Source organism: Eptatretus burgeri, chromosome 16 (genome assembly GCF_056783735.1).
Source record: "Eptatretus burgeri isolate ZD-2024b chromosome 16, Ebu_testis_v1, whole genome shotgun sequence".
Classification (NCBI taxonomy): domain Eukaryota; kingdom Metazoa; phylum Chordata; class Myxini; order Myxiniformes; family Myxinidae; genus Eptatretus; species Eptatretus burgeri.
Window position 1 is genome coordinate 26,384,439 of NC_140976.1, and position 20,602 is coordinate 26,405,040.

Consider the following 20,602-nt stretch of genomic DNA (forward strand, 5'->3'; position numbering starts at 1 on the left):
GGGGGGGGGGGCGACGGTAGAAGCTGGAGAGGAGACGGTAGAAGATAGAAAGAAGCTTGGATGATCACGGGCCATGGGACTTGCGGTCCAAGTGAGAGGAACAATGAGATGAGTCATTCAGTGTTCATGAAATTGTGTAATTCTGCCTTTTCCTTCCAAGAGGAATCTTGGGGGATTGGGTAGGAATTTGGTTGGAGGGAGATGAGACATAGGAGACAGAATGTAGATGAATTTTGGTAGTATTAGTTTAGGAAACGCTGGGTGGGTGCGGACGAGTAGGGCCGACCTCGAGCTCACTCTTCCCACACCACCACCATTGCGCCCCAGGTATGTGCACACCAGGGACCGGCTGACTGTTGGTCGGACCTGGTGCTTGTGACCATTGCATTACCTGGTTTACCTTTTTGTTTTCCGTGCCGTGGGCTTTTTCCTGTGCTTTCATTTGTCTCTTTCCTGGGTCTGGACAGACATCACTGGCCGCCTTGCTGGTATCACCTTGGTGTGGCCCATACACTGTTGGACCACTTGCTCTGTGGCCCATGTACCACTCATCTTGCTCATCCACTTTACTGGACCACCTGTTCAGTGGCCATGTCCCCCCCCCCCACCATCATCAAGAACTGCCCTGTACAGCAGCTCAGTGGAGGAAGATGTGTTTGTTATTTAGAAGGGCCACCCCAAAATGGCCTGTATGCCAGACCATGGCATGCCGGTTTTTGATAGAAGAGCCTCCAGCCCGAAGACGAGCAAGAGGAAGAGTTGGCAACAATGAAAAGCAGGTCTCCGCCTTCAAAATGAACAATGTTTGCATTTGTGGGGGGGGGGGGTCCTTCAGGTCCTGGGTCAGACTTTGTAAATATTTGATGATTGTTGTATAAAGTTGTTTAGAATTTTAAAGCCCCCTGGTTGCGTGTTTGGAATTTCATAATTCCAGCAATTTCAGTATTACATAAGGTTGTCATCTGAGTCAGTTCGGTCGCTACCAATGCATTCGGTGGGACATAGCTAGTTTAAATTGTCGCATACATGGGGGATAGTATTAAGGTAACAAGTGAAGTAAATACTTGGGGGTAATTACACATGCATGGCACATAAGGATGGTGAAATGGCTGTCCCAGACTACTCCGTATCAACTTTGTGTATGACTCGGACGAGTCTGGGAAAGGGAAGGGGGTAATGTTACGGCTTTATAAACCGTATGCTGAAATTAAAACGCACACAACACGTTGCCTCTTGGAATAGTTATTTCCATAATATGTATTAAGAATAGTGCCTACCCTACATGGGTTATTATGTAAGTAAATGTGTTGGGTTGGGTAGCTCGCGCCCCCTCTCAACTCAAAGCGATAATAGTAACATAAATGCATAATGACGTGTGCCGTGATTGCCATCACCACATAGAGTGTGCGTTGTTTTACTCCCATGGCTTCTCGGCATGTGCAAATAACACAGGCATTCTGGAACCTTCACCAAAGGCATGACTTTTGAAGTGCATGCCAAATTCACCTTTATTGTTTAAAGCCCCACCAAGTCCTTGTTACTTACGAAATCTAAAGATTTCGTAAGTATATTGATGACTTCCGTCCTCTGTTTGTGTGTTTGTTTGTTTGTGTGTTTGTTTGTAGGCACGATAACTCGAGAACAGAAGAAGCTACCAATGTCAAATTACACCACGTGATTCAGGAGGGTGATGGCTAGCGCTGATTAGATTTTCGTCAAAATCAGTCAAAGGTCAAGGTCACAATGAGGTCAAACATAATTCCGTAAATTGATGTGGAGAAATGAAGTATTTTTGCTTCGCTCGACGTTAAGAGTTCGTTTTAACTTCGGTTTTTGCGATCGCTTAGGACGCTTAAAACTCGGTTGTCGAAATTCTGGTAAAAATCGGATGTTTTGGAGACGTTTTAAGATTGTATAAAAAATATTTCACTCGACGAGTCACGGGTCGTCCCATGATGCAGTGCACTCGAGCAGACGTGTCGAGTTACGTTAAGGTATAATATAATTGCGTGGAGAAATAGAGATTTTTGCTTCGGTCGATGTTACGATTTTTGATGGTTTGATACAGAATCATCGTAGAAACTTCTGGTTTGCGTCGCTACCCTCTCTCGAGACAGCTTTTATTAGACAAGGTCAGAGGTCAAGTTGACGATTTCGTAAGTACCAGTCTATGACTGCTTGTTTGTGTGTTTGTTTGTAGGCACGATAACTCGAGAACGGAAGAAGCTACCAATGTCAAATTAGACCACGTGATTCAGGAGGGTGATGGCTAGCACCGATTAGATTTTGGTCAAAATCGGTCAAAGGTCAAGGTCACAGTGAGGTCAAACATTCGATTTTTGATGGTTTTGTACAGAATCATCGTAGAAACTTCTGGTTCGCGTCGCTACCTTCTCTAGAGACAGCTGTTATTAGACAAGGTCAGAGGTCAAGTTGACGATTTCGTAAGTACCAGTCTATGACTGCTTGTTTGTCTGTTCGTCTATATGGATGTTTACCCTGTACTGTAATTTAATGCCGTCTACTCCTGTACTGCATGTCGTTTCGCTAGTCTCTGTTCATTCCCCTCCACCTGAACACGACCGGTATACGAACCAGGATACGACAACCCCCCTGCAATAATTGCCCCATTCCCTGGCTTTGTGCCATGGACATATGGGGTTCATCCCGGGTGTATGGAGGTAAAAGTGATTTCCCCATGTTAAGTGTGGAACTCCACTCCTGATGAGATCCAGAAGGGTCAACTGAGTGCATATCCGGGCAGCCATTGTCAACTGAGTGCGTAACGTTGCTGAGGCTGCAAGTTGCGGATATGATTTCGTTGCACCCTCAGCTGCTCACAGGGTAGCATTCAAAGCGATACAGGGATCCATAGACTCCCAAGTAGTTGGAAAACGTATTCCAATCGCAGTTGCATCTGTAATGGAGTTATACAAATCAGAATTCCTGGCCAGTGGTGGGATTTCTGGGGATATAGAAGGATACACCACACAGAAGTTGCTGGATAAAATAAAAAGCCTCCAAAGACAACCTGTGCGATGGCAAGGAGTCGAACAAGACCGGGAATTTCATTTACCCGCCATCTCTCAGTTTTGATGAAGTTGTAGTGGCTTTGAAAAATACCACTGCGGATGAACAGGAGGTACGATCGAGTGCAATGATGTTGCGATCGGAGATTCTACAAATGGAGAAGACACAAATTTCGAGCCCTACAACCATTGATTCTCTGAAGAAAACCGCCTCAGAAATACCTCCGTTGACAAAACTTTTCTACAGAACACTACTGTGTGGCGTTGCCGAAGCACCATCAGCCGCAAAGGAAAGAAAGTGTGAAGCGCTCTATTCAGATGCAGTCTATACCGTATCACAGGGAAATTTAAAACCTTGAAAAAACACAACGCTAGGTATTGGACTTTCTTCGATGTTAGGAAGCAAGAGTGAAATTACAGTGTGGGCAAGTTCTCTGAACAGGTGAGGAAGATCAACTGCGCTTCCTTGCCCCCCTGCAAACGTACGCTGCTGCAACATCTCAATTGGGCTCACTACGTCTCCTTGATGTGGACGTCGGCTTCGAAGGCGAAGCCAACGGCCGGAATCAATCCCATCAACTATGGCTGGCAAATGGATGCAACTGGAAATTACACATTTCAGTGGTTTCTTGGGCCTGTACTCGTCGTCCTTGATGTACCGAAGAGCTGAAGAAGCCTTCCTCTACTGCGCCAGAGACAGAGGAATCTGAAGAGGATCCTTACGAGTGCGACACTGATGTCGAGGAATACGTCCACGACTATCCAGACCAGCCCATCGACACTCTCTCCGCGGATACCGATGGTGAACCCTGGAGTGGTGACAGCGGGAGTGAATCCGAAATGGATTAATTGATCAATACGACCAATACTGCTCATCATAATACCAATACTGATCAATTGTATGGATCTTTTATGCCACTTAGACGATGACGTAGAAAGAAGAACCGATGTTCGTGCTATGGGAAATGAAGCTTTAGGCCCGGTTTCTCAGAGCGGTAAGACGCGTCTTACGTCCAAGACGCGTCTTACCGCTTTGAGAAACCGGGCCTTAGTTTTCTGCCGTGGTTTAAGATTATTTTATGTCGAGGCATTGGTTAAATTTGGCATTATTACGGGTTCAATGTCGAAGGATGCTGTCAGGGTCAAAGTACATGAAAAGACTGATGTCATTGGTATTTTGGTGTTTGGCAATATCCTTAGATCATGCTTAACTAAGTTCGATGCTTGTCGCATTTGAGTTGAATAGCGTTGGTATATTGTACCTGGGTCAAGGTCAAAGTACAGGGTGAAATTGCTGTCATTGATATTTTCGAATTTGGCAATAACCATAGATTATATGAACCAAGTCTCATGCTTGTCGCTCATGGGTTGAATAAATGTGGTCACGTCACCCCATAAAAAATTGCTGTCCTGGAAAACGTACAGGTTGGAATTGCTGTCAACTACCGTTTGGTCAACTGTGATCCCTACCCCATGTCATGGTATGATTAGTTTCCCTGTCGCTCTCGGGTTGAATAAATCCAATTTTGGCGACACGGAAATGTCACCTGTAGGCCTAAGGTACAGGCTACGAACCGGCAGCAATCCCGATCCTTGGTCAGCAATACATGATCAACCAACTCGTGTGGTCAAACCTTCTGTCTCCTTCCAGCTGAATAAATTTCGCTGGCTGCCGCTCTAAGAGTGTGACGAGTAGCTGCACGATCCTGTAAGACCTTAACCCTTTGAACCCTGAGCTCCTTGGACTTTCGGCTCCCCCATCTTGGGTTTCCGAGAGAAAATCCAGCTGCCCGGGTATATGAAGGTTTGAATAGCGGCCAATAAACCGGCTGCTCGGGTATATGAAGGTTTGAATTGCAGCCAGTAAACCAGCTGCTCAGGTGTGTGGAGGTTTGAATAGCGGCTGGTAAAACGACTGCTGGGGAACAAAAGGTTAAACAAGTAAATGAGGATGCCATTTTGCCCACCATTGCTGTATTACACTCCCATGTTGATTATTGTTACAGTTATAAACTAGAAGGGCAACCAGTAGAGCACATACCTCCACCACGTAATGCCTAATCCACGAGAAAATATCGGGCCCAATACATTTTTGAAATATCATGTTATATCGTTTTTGGCCCTATCGCTCAATGGTGAAGAATCACTTTTAAAATTAAATAATTTTCGTATCCAGATCCATGATTCGGATCTTCACCAAACTTGAATCAATTCTTCCTTGTCTCACACCCAATGTTTCCAAGTTTCGTCCGAATCCGTCTACAACTTTTTGAGATATCGTGCTATATATATCGTTTTTGGCCCTATCTCTCAATGGTGAAGAATCACTTGAAGAATTGTAATAGTCAGATCCGGATTCGGATCTTCACCAAAATCTAATCAGTTTGTTCTTGTCAGGCACCCAACCTGTCCACAAAATTTCATCCAGATCCGTTCACAACTTTTTGAGATATCCTGTACACAGACAAACAAAGACAGAAGATAGGGGGTGAAAACATAACCTCCTTCACCTCCAGTAGTGGAAGTAAATATGCAATGAATGTCGGGGCATTGTTAAAAATAAAAAATTAAATAATAAAAATAAATAAATACGTTTTCCAGGCTTGTGCAAAAAAGTTTTTTTTTTTTTTCCAGGCTCGTGGAAGGGTGATTACACAGAGAAAACAAGTGAAATTCTTCATCACAGCGCGTGTGGTGAATCAAATGAGTACACTAATGTTAAAATATGCAATTTATGCTTTTTCAGTTGAAAAACAATTAAAAAGCATACTTAATATTTGAAATGTAAAAATCTTGTTATTATTGTGATAAGCACCTTTATATATAACAGAAGGAATGAAATCGTTCGATACAGCGTGGCAGGAGGCCGCAAAAGAATGATTGTAAGTAAATTTAAACTACTAATGCATGACGAAACACTTGTTTATGGCTAATATTAAAGAGAATGATGGCATACGAAGAACTTAGCCTGGAATCCTCGTGCATAACACCGCCCACACAACACACGTGGTGTCCTTTGACCAATCAGGAGCAGTGCAGTTACAGTATCATTTCCTTCAGCTCGATTGGTCTTGTCCTGCACGTGATATTTTCGTTTTTTTTTATGTTCTTTTTGAATCTGAGATTATTTTTTCGTTCTTGTTGTAAGTAAATTTCAACTACTAATGCATGACGAAACACTTGTTTATGGCTAATATTAAAGAGAATGATGGCATAAGAAGAACTTAGCTTTCTGCGTTTAGCGCGAAATGCCATGGTGGAAGGAAATGACGTCTTTCGTTCGTTCGTTCGTACATGAGGGGAGCGTTTCTTCGTTTTTTTTTCCATCAAGCAATAAATTTAATGGTTTTCACATATATAACACATTAGTTTCACAAATTTCCATTGAAATACTCGGGTATTTCCATCGATTGTCGCCATTTCCGTCGAGGTTACGCACTGCATCTACCGGACGGCCGTCATTGGCTGTCTTGAGGCAAATGGGGGGGGGGGGGGGACACCGGACCCACTGGAGAAGTGGTAGACAACGCCGGGGACATTTCAAACTCGGTGCAATTGTATACAGCGCACACGCTGTAATCAGGACAAAACATAACAAAGAACAACAGGAGAAAGAGGAAACACCAACAACAGGGCAGAGGGAGAAAGTGGAGGGAGATGGACAAACAAGGGATGCAGGTAACGACGAGCGGTAAGGGAGAACGCAAAGGGTGGACGATATGAATACAAAAGCAAAATTATGTTTGACCAGTTTGTGATTTTGTCAAAGTCTGAGGAGAAGAAAGAGGCTGCTGTCTGTCTGTCTGTCTGTCTGTCAGAAGGATGAGTGATGTCACAGCAGAGAGTGGAGTCATCAGCAAAGAGATCAAGAGGATTTTCCAGTGTCAGTGAGATCATTGATGAAGATTAGGAATAAGATGGGCCCTAAAACAATGCTTTTGGGTACTCCAGCCTTGACAGGGAGGGGAGATGAAAGGATTCCATGAGAGCCACACATTGGCTACGAGAGTGGAGGAAGTCAGGAATCCAAGAGTGGAGTTTGTCTTGGATTTCATAGTTTGGAGAGTAAGGTAGGATGCCAGACTGTATCGAAAGCTCGAGATAGGGCCAGAGAGACGGTCCTGATCTCATGTCTGTTATTAAGGGCCTCCACCATTGCTGGAGAGTAGAAGCAGCATGTCCAACGTCGAGTGACCAGGTCTGAATCCGAACTGATGATCCGTGATGAGGCTGTTGGAGAAAAGGAATGATTTGTCAACTGCGATGATAGATTCCATGACCTTGCTGATGAATGGAAGTACGGGAAGCTAATTGGGCAGAAGTTAAGGGGATCCGTTTTTGAGCCTTTTTATCCCCCGCCACGTGACGGAAGGGGGATATTGTTGTCACCCGGGTTGTCCGTCCGTCCGTCTGGGCATCAACATTTATAGCTGTGAGTGCGATAACTCATAAACTGTTCGCCACATCGATTTGAAATTGAGTTTCACATGTACCACCTGAAAAGGAAGAACCCTATTGATTTTGGGCGTGGCCGGATCCAAGATGGCCGACTGGGGCGGCCATCTTCAAAAAAATGTTTTTTCGCCATATCAATTTGAAATTTGAATCACACATGTACCACCTGAAAAGGAAGAACGCTATTGATTTTGGGCGTGGCCGGATCCAAGATGGCCGACTGGGGCAGCCATCTTGAAAAAAATGTTTTTTGTAATAAATGGAAAACCGCTTATCTGATTTCAATTATTTTTGGTTACTACATTCCTCACCCCTGGGGAACTTTTTCCAACATGGTTTTGGCCCGCTCGAACATCCAATATGGCCGCCAGGCAGCCATGTTGAAGAAAAGACGTTATCACGATATAGGCTCTAATTTTTTTCTTAATGGTGTCTTGTTTCCAATTCACCTCCCTCATTATCTGGAATATGTATGACCTTTTTCAATGGCGGGGGATTCCCCATCTCTGATGGGTATGTTTATGTAATGCTGTGATGTTGGCTGATTTCCAATTTCCCAGGTGGATGTGGAAGGCCAGTCCTGAAGTATTTAACAACAACAAAAAAAATAATAATAATTTAAAACCCACAAATATGCGAAGCACGAATGTCGAAGCAGGTCACACTTTATGACACACATAAGGATTGAACAAGAGAACAAGGATTGCAAATAGTGTATCCGCAAGTAGCGGGTCAGACAGTATTATTGGAATACTTCTCAAAGCAATAGAAAAATATATAAATGCACAGAGGAGCTCACAAACAACAACTACAGCCACTACGACAACATAATCTACATGTTATAAAAGATCATTTTTCATGAGTTTCACTTCATTTTATGTCCTTACTAGTAAAAGTACCCATCCCCAGGAAAGGGAAAAGTTTATATCGAAGTTGTTAATATAGTTTTCCCCACCCAGCATGGTGTTTTACTGCTGCAACGTTTTCCCGCACACTCAATTTGACTCTTATTTTGATTTGCTCCATATGTTATTCCTCTTTATGATATCGTGACAAAAGATATTTCTTAAGCCACCTATTGAAGTTTTGATTGCTGCCACCATTTCCTCATTTGCCCTTTTTCTGCATGCGAGCTGAATGAGCAGCATTTCTGTGCAACAATCTAAGGCTCATGGGAAGAGCTTTGCATAGATCACACGCAAGACACCTTGGATATTAGGAGATGCCAGAATACTTTGACACGAGTTAATGGAAGAAGAAAAAACAAAATCAATGCAGTATATGGGATTTGAACCAAGAGTTACAGGATCATGAGCTTTGAGCTCAGATGAGAATATCAAACAGGCCAACTAAACCCAAGGAAGCCTTTTATTTACTTAAAATGAATAACCAGGACTTGCCTGTGCTTCTCCAATTTGTTGTGAGCCTCTCTCAAACCGGGCCTGCAAAGAAGAAAAAGAAAAAAAGAAAGGCACGTATTATTAACCATGCCAACCACCACCACCACAAAGCTCATAGAATCACATGACACCACCATCACAATATACCGTCGTCTCACAACTCCCAATGTGCTATCTTCCGAAGTCTGAGGAGAACCTCGGGGGCTGCGCATGGATGGGCCGGCCACTGGAGGCGTCGTGCAGCCAGAGTCTATGGAATGAGTTTCAGGACAAAGGACAGGCGAGGCTGCTGGAGACTCGTCTATCTCTTGTAGCAAAGCACCCTCAAACGCACCGGGCGATGTCGAGCATGGCGACCTCTGTGACTCGGGTCTTTCGTGACCATCATTCCACTTGGCCCCGTTCGACGGACACGGGTGACAGCATACGACACGCGAGACACCAAGAGGATCCAAAGGCCGTTCATGCAATGGGCTGCGACATGACACAACATCTTGTTTCTGAGGAGCCCAATTGCCAGGATACAAGGAGTCTCTGTGTTGGGTGAGCAGTCCATCCCTGCATGGAATCAAACCAGGACTGTTCTCATCTTCTAAGGGTTCATTCACCTTGTCTCCCTCACAGCCAAGATGCTCTGAAATCAAAGAAAAATTAAAAAACGAGATCATTGCAACACATACACAAAGGCAGCTGCAGGTGTGCACATGTCCTATTGTGCAACAGGACAGTTGGTGCAGTTAGGATAATTTTTGTGCAATAGACCATGTCAAACGGGAATGAAACAAGTTTATACACATTTGCATTGTGTGAAAGCACAGTGGGTGAGTCTTGCAAGAAGAAAGGTGAGTTTTAGGATGTAAAGCAGATGAGAATATTCAAATCAAAAGTATCTAAATAATATATAATGATGTGACTTCTCCCTCCCCCCTCCCCACTATCAAAAGAAGGTTGAATTGAAACTTTGATAGATACTACATATGTCACTTACCTTAGAGGCATACTCACTAAGAAACCCTCAACAAAACCCTGGCCCAAGTCTATGTGCAGGTGGTTGGTTTGGGGCAGGAAGGTCTGTTTGGCACTCCCATTTAAGCACATGGCTCATGATGCTGGGATCCCAGGTACAAATCCCATCCACTATGTTGCTTGGCATAATATCTACTTCGTAGAGTTATATTTCAGGCAAATGTTTACCAATATGTGCTAAGGAAATAATGCACAAGCTCCTGCATGAGTCTTCAAACAATGTAAACGAGAGGTTGGGGTTGGTGGGGGGGGGGGGTAACCCGATACTGCCCAGCCTGGTTGACCTTTTCCCGGCGGTGGTTTCACGACATGTTGGACATTGAAAAGCTCTGGAGTTATTGACCTCATGGGTGTTACCTTTTACCTGCGGGCTAGCGGCAGCACTGCCCGACTTGACATCCCAATATACACTTTATAGTGGCCTTTGGTGGCCTTATAACGGATGTCAAGACCAACCTGCGGTAGATTAAAACCTTGCACAGATTCTGCAGTACCTACACCCATAATTTGGGGCTTCTTGGAGTTATGGCTAGGCCGTGAAAGAGTAACAAACAAACACTTGAAATTATTTATAAGATAAACAGCAAACGTAATGCACACTAAATGATTCAACCCTGCAAACTATATTGAAACCAAGGCCCGTGGAGGAGTTTGTGCTCAAAACACATGCAAAGGCATGTGGAGCAGTGTGACCACTCTTCATTTTCATAAATACCAAGGTGAGCCAATGAAAAAAGCCAATAACTCACAAGGTTTCGGAAAAGCGATGATAATAGAAAACCAATAAGCCAAGAAAACCTATAGAAAACCAAGACGCCAAGGTGAACAACGAATAGCCAAGATCTTGTGAAAAAAAGCCAAGGAGTGGTCACGCTGTGTAGAGAGTTAAGCTTCGTTACATGAGAGTTACAGCAATTATAAGGATACAAGCAAAGAACACGTCCTTACAGACAGGTCGATTTCCCCATTTCTATGACGTCTTGACACTGTCGTGGCCAAAAATATTGGCACCCTTGCACTTTTTTTCAAATAATGCACCATTTCTTCTGGAAAATTGTTGAAATTTTAAAATATTTTGGTATCCACAAATGTATTTCTTTGGTTGGCAGTGGAACAAAACAAAAAAAGCTGAAAGTATTACTAAATCTTAGCTTATTCCACACAGAAATCCTAAAATGGCCTGGATAATATTATTGGCACCTTTTAGAAGTTGTTAGAAATCATTAGATTTCAAGCAGGTGATTCTCCTTTACTTTGGATTGAACTCACCTGTGGTGAGTTGCAGGTGCTTGCAATAAAAATAAAAAAAACTCATTAAACCAGTTTGAATAGAGAAAAAAGGAGTCATTCTGCTGTTTTGCGACACTGCATGTATAGTACCGCAATGAGCATGGAGAAACGAAAGAAAACCAGAGAATTGTCTGAGGAGGTCACACACAAGATTGTAGCCAAGCATGGACAACTTCAAGGCTAAAAGTCCATCTCCAGATACCTTGATGTTCCTGTGTCCACCGTACGCAATGTTATCAGGAAGTTTAAGGACCATGACACTGTAACTAACCTCCCTGGACGTGGCCACAAGAGAAAATTTGATAGATTGCAGCGAAGGATTGTTCGAATGGTGGAGAAAGCACCTCGATCAACTGCCAGATTCAACTCGCACAATCTGTCACCAACCCAATAGGACCCCACTGTTGACAGAGAGACATGAGAAACCTTGACTGGAGTTTGCCAAATCATACCTGAACAAGCCAAAATCCTTCTGGGAGAATTTCTTATAGACAGATGAGACCAAATTAGAGTTTTTTGGTAAAGCACATCATCTTCATGTTCACAGAAAACAAAATGAAGCCTTCAAAGAAAATAACACCTTCTCTACAGTCAAAATGGAGGAGGTTCAGTGATGTTTTGGGGTTGCTGTCCTGCCTCTCACTGGGTGCCTTGAATGTGTGCATGGCATCATGAATTCAGGAGATTACCGATGCATTTTGGAGTGCAATGTTCAACCCAGTGTCAGAAAGATGGGTCTCCATCGAAGGTCATGGGTCTTTCAGCAGGACAATGACCCCAAACACACTTCAAAAAAAGCACCCAGGAATGGTTCAAAACAAAACTCTGGACTGTTCTGAAGTGGCGAGCAATGAGTCCAGATCTAAATCCCATTGAACACCTATGGGGAGATCTGAACACAACAGTTGGGAGAAGGCACCCTTCAAATCTCAGACAACTGGAGCAGTTTGCACAAGAGTGGGTCAAACTTCCAGTAGAGGAGTGTAGGAAGCTCATTCATGGCTACAGGAAGCACTTGACTGTAGTTATTTTGTCCAAAGGCTGTGATAACAAATCTTAAATCAAGGGTGTTTATTTTGTCAATGCCATTTCTTTTTATTTTCTGATATAAAAGGATACATCAAGTTCTGAATCAAAAACAAAGGTTCTGTAATATAAACAGTGAAAGAAATAAAGAATTGGAGACAAAATACTTTTGTCAATTTCAACTATTTTTAGAGAAAATTGTGAGTTATTTGAAAAAAAACGTGCAAGGGTGCCAATATTTTTGGCCATGACAGTACATACGCAATTTGTAGTTGACACATCCCGAGTGCAGTTACAAGACCCTCAGGGCTCCCGGGAGTGAGCACTCTGTGATTTTCAGAAATTATGTAGAAATCAGACAGATACAATAAAGCGACCTGGGGATACCAACAGGGGGCTCGGTCATGTCCTATGTCCGCACTCCCACTAGGTGGCACTATATGATACACATTTCCAGAGAGAATTTGGGTCCTCACCACAGCCTGAACCCTCGGCCCCCATTGGTATACTCAGGTGGGATACAACCACCACGATTCAATAAGCGGTTCACGAGTGCATAAAGGTCAAACAAACACACTTCTCAAATTATATATAGACCGCATTTTACCTGTTGCTTCGCTGACGGATTTAATCAAGACATGTTGTTCTTCACAAACATCCTGGTCGATTCAACCTACAATTTGTCCTTGGTCATCTTCCATCTGCTTGGAACCGAGCTAACTTCACCATCCTCTGCCAACCTTGGTGCTCCAGACTGTCACACCCATTGGGTGGATGGAGTATGCTAGTTATTTGCCGAATAACGTATACAGTATATGATGCATCGCAATAAAACTGATGGATGTTTATGTGGTGTAATTTTGTGTTCAAGATTACAAGTTTCCCAGGATTTCAAGATTCCAGTGCAAGGTCCTGCAAGACTTCCAAATTGGAAGAGTTCCGAGAGTTGATGTCGGACATCGAGTCATTGGTCGAGCCTACAGCAGTTGACAGACAGCTCAGTTTAAGACAAACACCTACCCTCCTGTTTTTTCGGGTTTAATACACATATATATATATATATATATATATATATATATATATATATATATATATATATATATATATATATATATATATATATATACTTAGTAGAAAATGGGAAAACACATACAGGGATTTGAATGCCGGTTCCCATTACGAGTCACGAGTTCGGATGCCAATGCTAAACAGACAAACTTCAAGGTGACGTCACATAAATGTACACCACACACAGAAAAAATTGTTTTTGCTCTCCTCTTACATTGCAATACGATACATTAGTTAACATGTCATGGTGATACACACAGACACACCTTGTGATTACAAAACCCATGCAGACATGTGATCAGTTCAGACATATCTGTGGGAGGTGCACTCATTCTCTAAAAACAGGTCACATTATGTAAAGAGGGCATTACTCACGACCTCCATTTTATCTGCCTTGAACGCATATGACATCGAAGTGGAATATGGGAACAGTTAAAATCAATCATCTCCATGGGAGAATTATGGCACATACAGAAGAGGACACCAACTGACAGACGTGGCTGTATTTTGGACACGCTGGATATAAACTGATGTTAACTATAAAGACCAGCACCACAGGTAGGGGGAACAATAATGTGGAATGGACTCTCCAGGGGGTGGGGGGGAGGGCTTTCTCAAACCAACCAGGGTTCTGCAATGTCATTATAAAATTTCTAGCACCAGAGGATGATGGAGGCTTACAAAACATACATGACATGAAGAGACGTTTGGAGACCATGGACAAATAAATACTGGATATGGGATTTGAACTTGGGAGAAGGGGAAGTTCACATTATGACGTGCTTAGTGCTTTGATGTGAGGGGCTCCAAGATGGCTTAGAGACGCACACTTGCCACCAAGCTGTCTCACCTGGGTTTGAATCCCGACGCAGCGAAAAAAAAAAACTGTCATCCCAGTGTTTCATAGGCAGGGTTGTTCATCGATCCGTCTGTTAGCATTAGTTGGTGGATGCTATACAGCCTGGTGTTGGCTCAGTGGTTAGGGTGGTGGTTGGGATCCTAGGGTCCCGAGTTCAAGCCCCGTTGGCCGCTGAATTAATACACCAGGGGGTTGACTAAGCCTGTCATCCTTCCGAGGTCAGCGGAATGAGCACCAGTGTGTTCTGGTAGAGGGGCACTGAATCAGCGACACAGTCACGCTTCCAAGAAATGATAGCGACTCCAGCAGCTAAGCTGCCATACAGAAGAAGAAGAAGAGGGTGGATGCTATAGATCCCAAAGCCTGGTGTTGGCTTAAGATCTTAAGGTCTTGAGTTCAATAAGTGTTGCATTAACACCAGGTGGATTGACTGGGCCTGTCATCTTTCCAAGGTCAGCAAAATGAGTACCAGTGTACTGGTAACGGGGGCACTTTATCAACAGCACAGCTGTGCTCCCAGAAAATGATGCAGCAAAGCAGCCACAGGCTACATAGGAATAAATAAATAGATGCCATAGGAGGAGGAGGAGAAGGAGGGGAAGGAGGAGGAGGAGGGGAAGGAGGAGGGGAAGGAGGAGGGGAAGGAGGAGGGGAAGGAGGAGGGGAAGGAGGAGGGGAAGGAGGAGGGGAAGGAGGAGGGGAAGGAGGAGGGGAAGGAGGAGGGGAAGGAGGAGGGGAAGGAGGAGGGGAAGGAGGAGGGGAAGGAGGAGGGGATGGAGGAGGGGATGGAGGAGGGGATGGAGGAGGGGATGGAGGAGGGGATGGAGGAGGGGAAGGAGGAGGAGGGGAAGGAGGAGGAGGGGAAGGAGGAGGAGGGAAGGAGGAGGAGGGGAAGGAGGAGGAGGGGAAGGAGGAGGAGGGGAAGGAGGAGGAGGGGAAGGAGGAGGAGGGGAAGGAGGAGGAGGGGAAGGAGGAGGAGGGAAGGAGGAGGAGGGTAAGGAGGAGGAGGAGGAAGGAGGAGGAGGAGGGTAAGGAGGAGGGTAAGGAGGAGGAGGGTAAGGAGGAGGAGGGTAAGGAGGAGGAGGGTAAGGAGGAGGAGGGTAAGGAGGAGGAGGGAAGGAGGAGGAGGGGAAGGAGGAGGAGGGGAAGGAGGAGGAGGAGGAAGGAGGAGGAGGGAAGGAGGAGGAGGGAAGGAGGAGGAGGAGGAGGAGGAGTAGGGGAGGAGGAGGAGGAGGAGGAGTAGGGGAAGGAGGAGGAGGAGGAGTAGGGGAAGGAGGAGGAGGAGGAGGAGGAGGAGGAGGAGGAGGAGGAGGGAGGGAAGGAGGAAGGAGGAGGAGGAGGAGTAGGGAAGGAGGAGGAGGAGGAGGAGTAGGGGAAGGAGGAGGAGGAGGAGGAGGAGGAGTAGGGGAAGGAGGAGGAGGAGGAGGAGGAGTAGGGGAAGGAGGAGGAGGAGGAGGAGGAGTAGGGAAGGAGGAGGAGGAGGAGGAGGAGTAGGGGAAGGAGGAGGAGGAGGAGGAGGAGGAGTAGGGGAAGGAGGAGGAGGAGGAGGAGGAGTAGGGGAAGGAGGAGGAGGAGGAGGAGGAGTAGGGGAAGAAGGAGGAGGAGGAGGAGGAGGAGTAGGGAAGGAGGAGGAGGAGGAGGAGGAGTAGGGGAAGGAGGAGGAGGAGGAGGAGGAGTAGGGGAAGGAGGAGGAGGAGGAGGAGGAGTAGGGGAAGGAGGAGGAGGAGGAGGAGGAGTAGGGGAAGGAGGAGGAGGAAGGAGGAGGAGGGGAAGGAGGAGGAGGAGGAGGAGGAGTAGGGGAAGGAGGAGGAGGAGGAGGAGGAGTAGGGGAAGGAGGAGGAGGAGGAGGAGGGAAGGGAAGGAGGAGGAGGAGGAGGAGGAGGAGTAGGGGGAAGGAGGAGGAGGAGGAGGAGGAGGAGGAAGGAGGAGGAGGAGGAGGAGGAGGAGGGGAAGGAGGAGGAGGAGGAGGAGGAGTAGGGGAAGGAGGAGGAGGAGGAGGAGGAGTAGGGGAAGGAGGAGGAGGAGGAGGAGGAGTAGGGGAAGGAGGAGGAGGAGGAGTAGGGGAAGGAGGAGGAGGAGGAGGAGGAGTAGGGGAAGGAGGAGGAGGAGGAGGAGGAGGGGAAGGAGGAGGAGGAGGAGTAGGGGAAGGAGGAGGAGGAGGAGAAGGAGGAGGAGGAGGAGGAGGAGTAGGGGAAGGAGGAGGAGGAGGAGGAGGAGTAGGGGAAGGAGGAGGAGGAGGAGGAGGAGTAGGGGAAGGAGGAGGAGGAGGAGTAGGGGAAGGAGGAGGAGGAGTAGGGGAAGGAGGAGGAGGAGGAGGAGGAGGAAGGAGGAGGAGGAAGGAGGAGGAGGAGGAGGGGAAGGAGGAGGAGGAGGAGGAGGAGGGGAAGGAGGAGGAGGAGGAGGAGGAGGAGGAAGGAGGAGGAGGAGGAGGAGGAGGAGGAGGGGGAAGGAGGAGGAGGAAGGAGGAGGAGGGGAAGGAGGAGGAGGAGGAAGGAGGAGGAGGAAGGAGGAGGAGGGGAAGGAGGAGGAGGGAAGGAGGAGGAGGGAAGGAGGAGGAGGGGAAGGAGGAGGAGGGGAAGGAGGAGGAGGGGAAGGAGGAGGAGGGGAAGGAGGAGGAGGGGAAGGAGGAGGAGGGGAAGGAGGAGGAGGGGAAGGAGGAGGAGGGGAAGGAGGAGGAGGGGAAGGAGGAGGAGGGGAAGGAGGAGGAGGGAAGGAGGAGGAGGGGAAGGAGGAGGAGGGGAAGGAGGAGGAGGGGAAGGAGGAGGAGGGGAAGGAGGAGGAGGGGAAGGAGGAGGGGAAGGAGGAGGGGAAGGAGGAGGGGAAGGAGGAGGGGAAGGAGGAGGAGAAGGAGGAGGGGAAGGAGGAGGAGAAGGAGAAGGAGAAGGAGAAGGAGAAGGGGAAGGGGAAGGGGAAGGGGAAGGGGAAGGGGAAGAAGAAGAAGAAGAAGAAGGAGAAGAAGCGCTCTTATGTGATGGACAACGACAATGACACTGATGTGCAGATGTGCCCGTCAGTTGCTATTGTGAGAAATGAGCAACTTGTCGGTAGGAGTGTATGGTACACAAAAGAATCAGAGTGATGAACCTTTGGCCATCACTTGGATCATACATGGTTGATGATTAACGGCAGTAATGAAGCTAATTCTATATTGCAAGTCTTGGCAAAGCATTAATGCAATATCTCGGGAAGGCTGACACGAGCCAGGAATGGAGGGTATAACATTCTTCAAACAGAACAAACGGGCTAGTAGAGAAACGGCAATTGGAACATTCGATTAACGATTCCTAGATTATTGTGGAATCTTTTCATGAGTTTTCATTCGACTTGCTCAGAAGCTCAGGAAGCATTTGATGCAGAGGCAAACATCCCGCGGGCAATGTGTGAGGCCTGCAAAGCCACGTGACCCGAGAGCTCAATGAAGGACTCGCGATGCAAAGGTAATGTCGGAAGCAATTGGTTTGAATGTATAAATCGAGTGAATCAAATATCGGACTTCGGATCAACGTAAAGCCGGGTGTCCCGTCTGCTAGCATTCGGTGGTGGACGTTAAACAGCCCCACAATGTCCATCACCAAGAGTAGGCGAACTATCGCCGGCACCCTGAACAAAAGTGCGGGATTAATTGGGGTTCGTTAAAGTAGAACGGATGGGTGGAAGGATTCTTCAAAACACAACGCCATTGGAGTTCATTCAAAAAGAATATTAACAAGCTCAAATGAGCCAATATCCTTGTCCTCTTAATGATGACGTCATAAAAACGAATATGACGTCATTGCGATGTATCAGGTTTGCAATAAATTATCTGTGCTAATGCCCGGCTTGATTCCCACAAACAAAATTCAAACAGCTTGCCTAGTTTTGGAGATAATGGGACAGGCGATTTCCATTAGCGCGATATTATGACGTCAACTTTTTTTCTCGGAAGAGTTTCCAAAATCAGAGATGGTTACTGCCTGCGCGTGGGCTTTCTGCATATACATGGCAAGTTTCACGAAGATCCGATGAAAACTCTGGGTTGTGAAACAAGAAATGTCAAAAATAGGAATGACGTCATAAAAATTGATATGACGTCATAGTGATGCATCATATGTGCGGTAATTAATCTCTGCTAATGCCCTGTTTGATTCCTGCAAACAGAATTCAAAAAGCTTGCCTAGTTTGAGATATTTTTTTCGGCGATTTCCATTAGTGGAGATATTTTGACGTCATAACTTTTTTTCTCGGAGGAATTTTCAAAATCGGAGATCGTTACTGTCTGCGCAGGGTACTTTTACATATATATATATATATATATATATATATATATATATATATATATATATATATATATATATATATATATATATGCCAAGTTTCAGGAAGTTTCGATGAAAACTGTAGGCTGTGAAACAAAAAAGTCCACAAGAAGAACATGAAGAACAACAACGTGAGTAAGACCGAGAGATCCTCCACGAGGATCGAAAAACAAATCTGCAATTAGAGAGGAGGGGAGGAGGATTGCAGCAACCTCCAGAAATAGAAATAAATAAATACAGAAAAGAGAAAGCACTAATAAGTTTGCGTCCCGTGGTAACTTGAAGACAAAGTGGATTAAAGGTGAAAGGGATATTATTCATGTGTGCGCCCTCATGGGGTGCTGCTCATAAAAGGTGCACACTCACGGTTTAGCAACACACGTGGGAACCACGCGGTAAGGGGCGGGACGAGACGAGAACAGCCGAAAGGCGGAGAGGAAGAAAAAAAAAAGGGGCGGGGCAGAAAAAGGAGGCGGGGCATTCGGTTCAGTCAACCCGGAACGAATGAGGGAAGCATTGAGCAACCCACGTAGGCAATCCGCACCTCACGAGTTTGTACCTTCATCGATTAAAAACGAACCAACGATTGAAGAAAGCGCGAGAAAACGTTCGGAACATGGAGGACAAAGCGGTAGTTGGGCGAATAAGCCGGTGGTGTGAGGGTGAGTGGAAGGTGGACGGAGAGTTCAACATGGGGCGGTACATCGATGGGGGGGGGAGGGGGGGTTGCGTCATACATGGAGTGAAAGTTGGCGCGGGGCGGTGCTTGCGCTGCACGTGCACCCCGTGTGGGAGGGAGGGGGAGGAGGGAGGCCGTGGGTGTGGTCATGGCACGCGGTCCCTTTCCCCTTTTCCTTTCGCACAGTCTGAAAATAGCGCGAACCGGAGGGACCGGAGTCTCTCACGTCCTCAAGGAGATCAGTGAAGACCCCCAGACGAGACGCGCTCCTGGTGTCCCGTGACGACAACACCCCCCCCCGTCCCCAGCGGAACGGACGTGATAAACACCTTCACCTCAATGGACTCGTCTGTACCAATCAATTTTTTTTTCCCCTCACACCAAACTGGCCCAGATTTCCCTCAAAAAAAACGACGAGCCCCGTGAGGGCGAAACTTTGAGAACGGATGCTCGGTTTCCTCGAAACCCGACACCTTTATTTTACCTCAGAACCTTCCCGCTTGAACGTCACGTAAAAGATTGGGGACAAAAGGTGAGTAATCGGGGAGCCACGTCTGCACGGTGTTAAGGGGGGTGGGGTGGGGTAGAGCCTCCCTTCCCCCCCACCCCAAGACTCCACACCCTCCCCTCCGTTTCGCGCTCGAGTCGTGGGGATCGGAAAAAAAAATTAAATAAATAACCACCATGCCCGAGACCCGGCTTACCCCGCGCACTTTCCTTCTGCCGGGCTTGCCATTCCACGAACCTCGCCGCCTCCAGCAACGTCTCGATCCCCATGACGCCACCCGGGCGGCTGAGCCACGGTGGCAGAAGAGACGGGTCCGACCGGGCGCGGGCTCAGGCGGCTCGCCGGGGCTCCCCCCGGCCCCCACCCGCCCGTGGCCGCGCGCCGCGATCGGATCGAGCGGCTCCAGGCAACAAAGCAAACGAGTCGAGAACACGAAGAGGCACGACCGCTCGTGAAGCTCGCACGCCGGTTCGACACAACTCCTGGGGCGGATCTTCCGCTTCGCGTCGCCCTCCCCCCCTCATCGCACGTCACATACCAAACCCGTTTGTGATCCTCCTCTTCAACGGCGCCACGTGGTCCTTTAAAATATCCTCGTGTGTGATTTGTGCTTCAACGGGGCGAAAACGTGCGCGCGGAACGAGGTTGAGGGAAACATGGCTTGTACTCTTCGCGCGGCAGCGATACTCCCACAGCCGAGTTGAACATTTCCATCAGATCGGAGAAAGCTCGGTTCGGGAGGCACGTGCCAAGGCGCCCGTATCCGGATCTTGAAATCCAAACCAGCTTTTCTCAATCACCGCAACAACACATTGTCCGAGTGAAGTGACGTAATGCGGAGAGCGTGCCGCCCAATGAACGACGAGGCACATGGCTCGCGCCACGCCCGGATAGGGCCCGCGCTGCAGAGCACGCGGTATCAGGAACGCAGCGCGAGGGAAGGGCTGGTGAGGAGGAGTGGTGGGGA

The 20,602-nt window shown here is 47.0% G+C and overlaps 1 protein-coding gene across 1 annotated transcript in view; it reads right to left on the reverse strand.

The window, feature by feature from the left end:
• LOC147010743 (uncharacterized) overlaps positions 1 to 20,356 on the reverse strand; it is a 61,519-nt gene extending 41,163 nt beyond the window's left edge. Inside the window, exons 1-3 of the mRNA XM_085859303.1 lie at positions 19,832 to 20,356; positions 9,032 to 9,518; positions 8,885 to 8,926 (exon numbers count right to left, since the gene is read on the reverse strand). Coding sequence (XP_085715429.1) covers positions 8,885 to 8,926; positions 9,032 to 9,518; positions 19,832 to 19,904 — 602 coding nt within the window. The 5' untranslated portion in view covers positions 19,905 to 20,356. The remainder of the gene's footprint in view (positions 1 to 8,884; positions 8,927 to 9,031; positions 9,519 to 19,831) is intronic.
• Between the last annotated feature and the right edge of the window lie 246 nt (positions 20,357 to 20,602).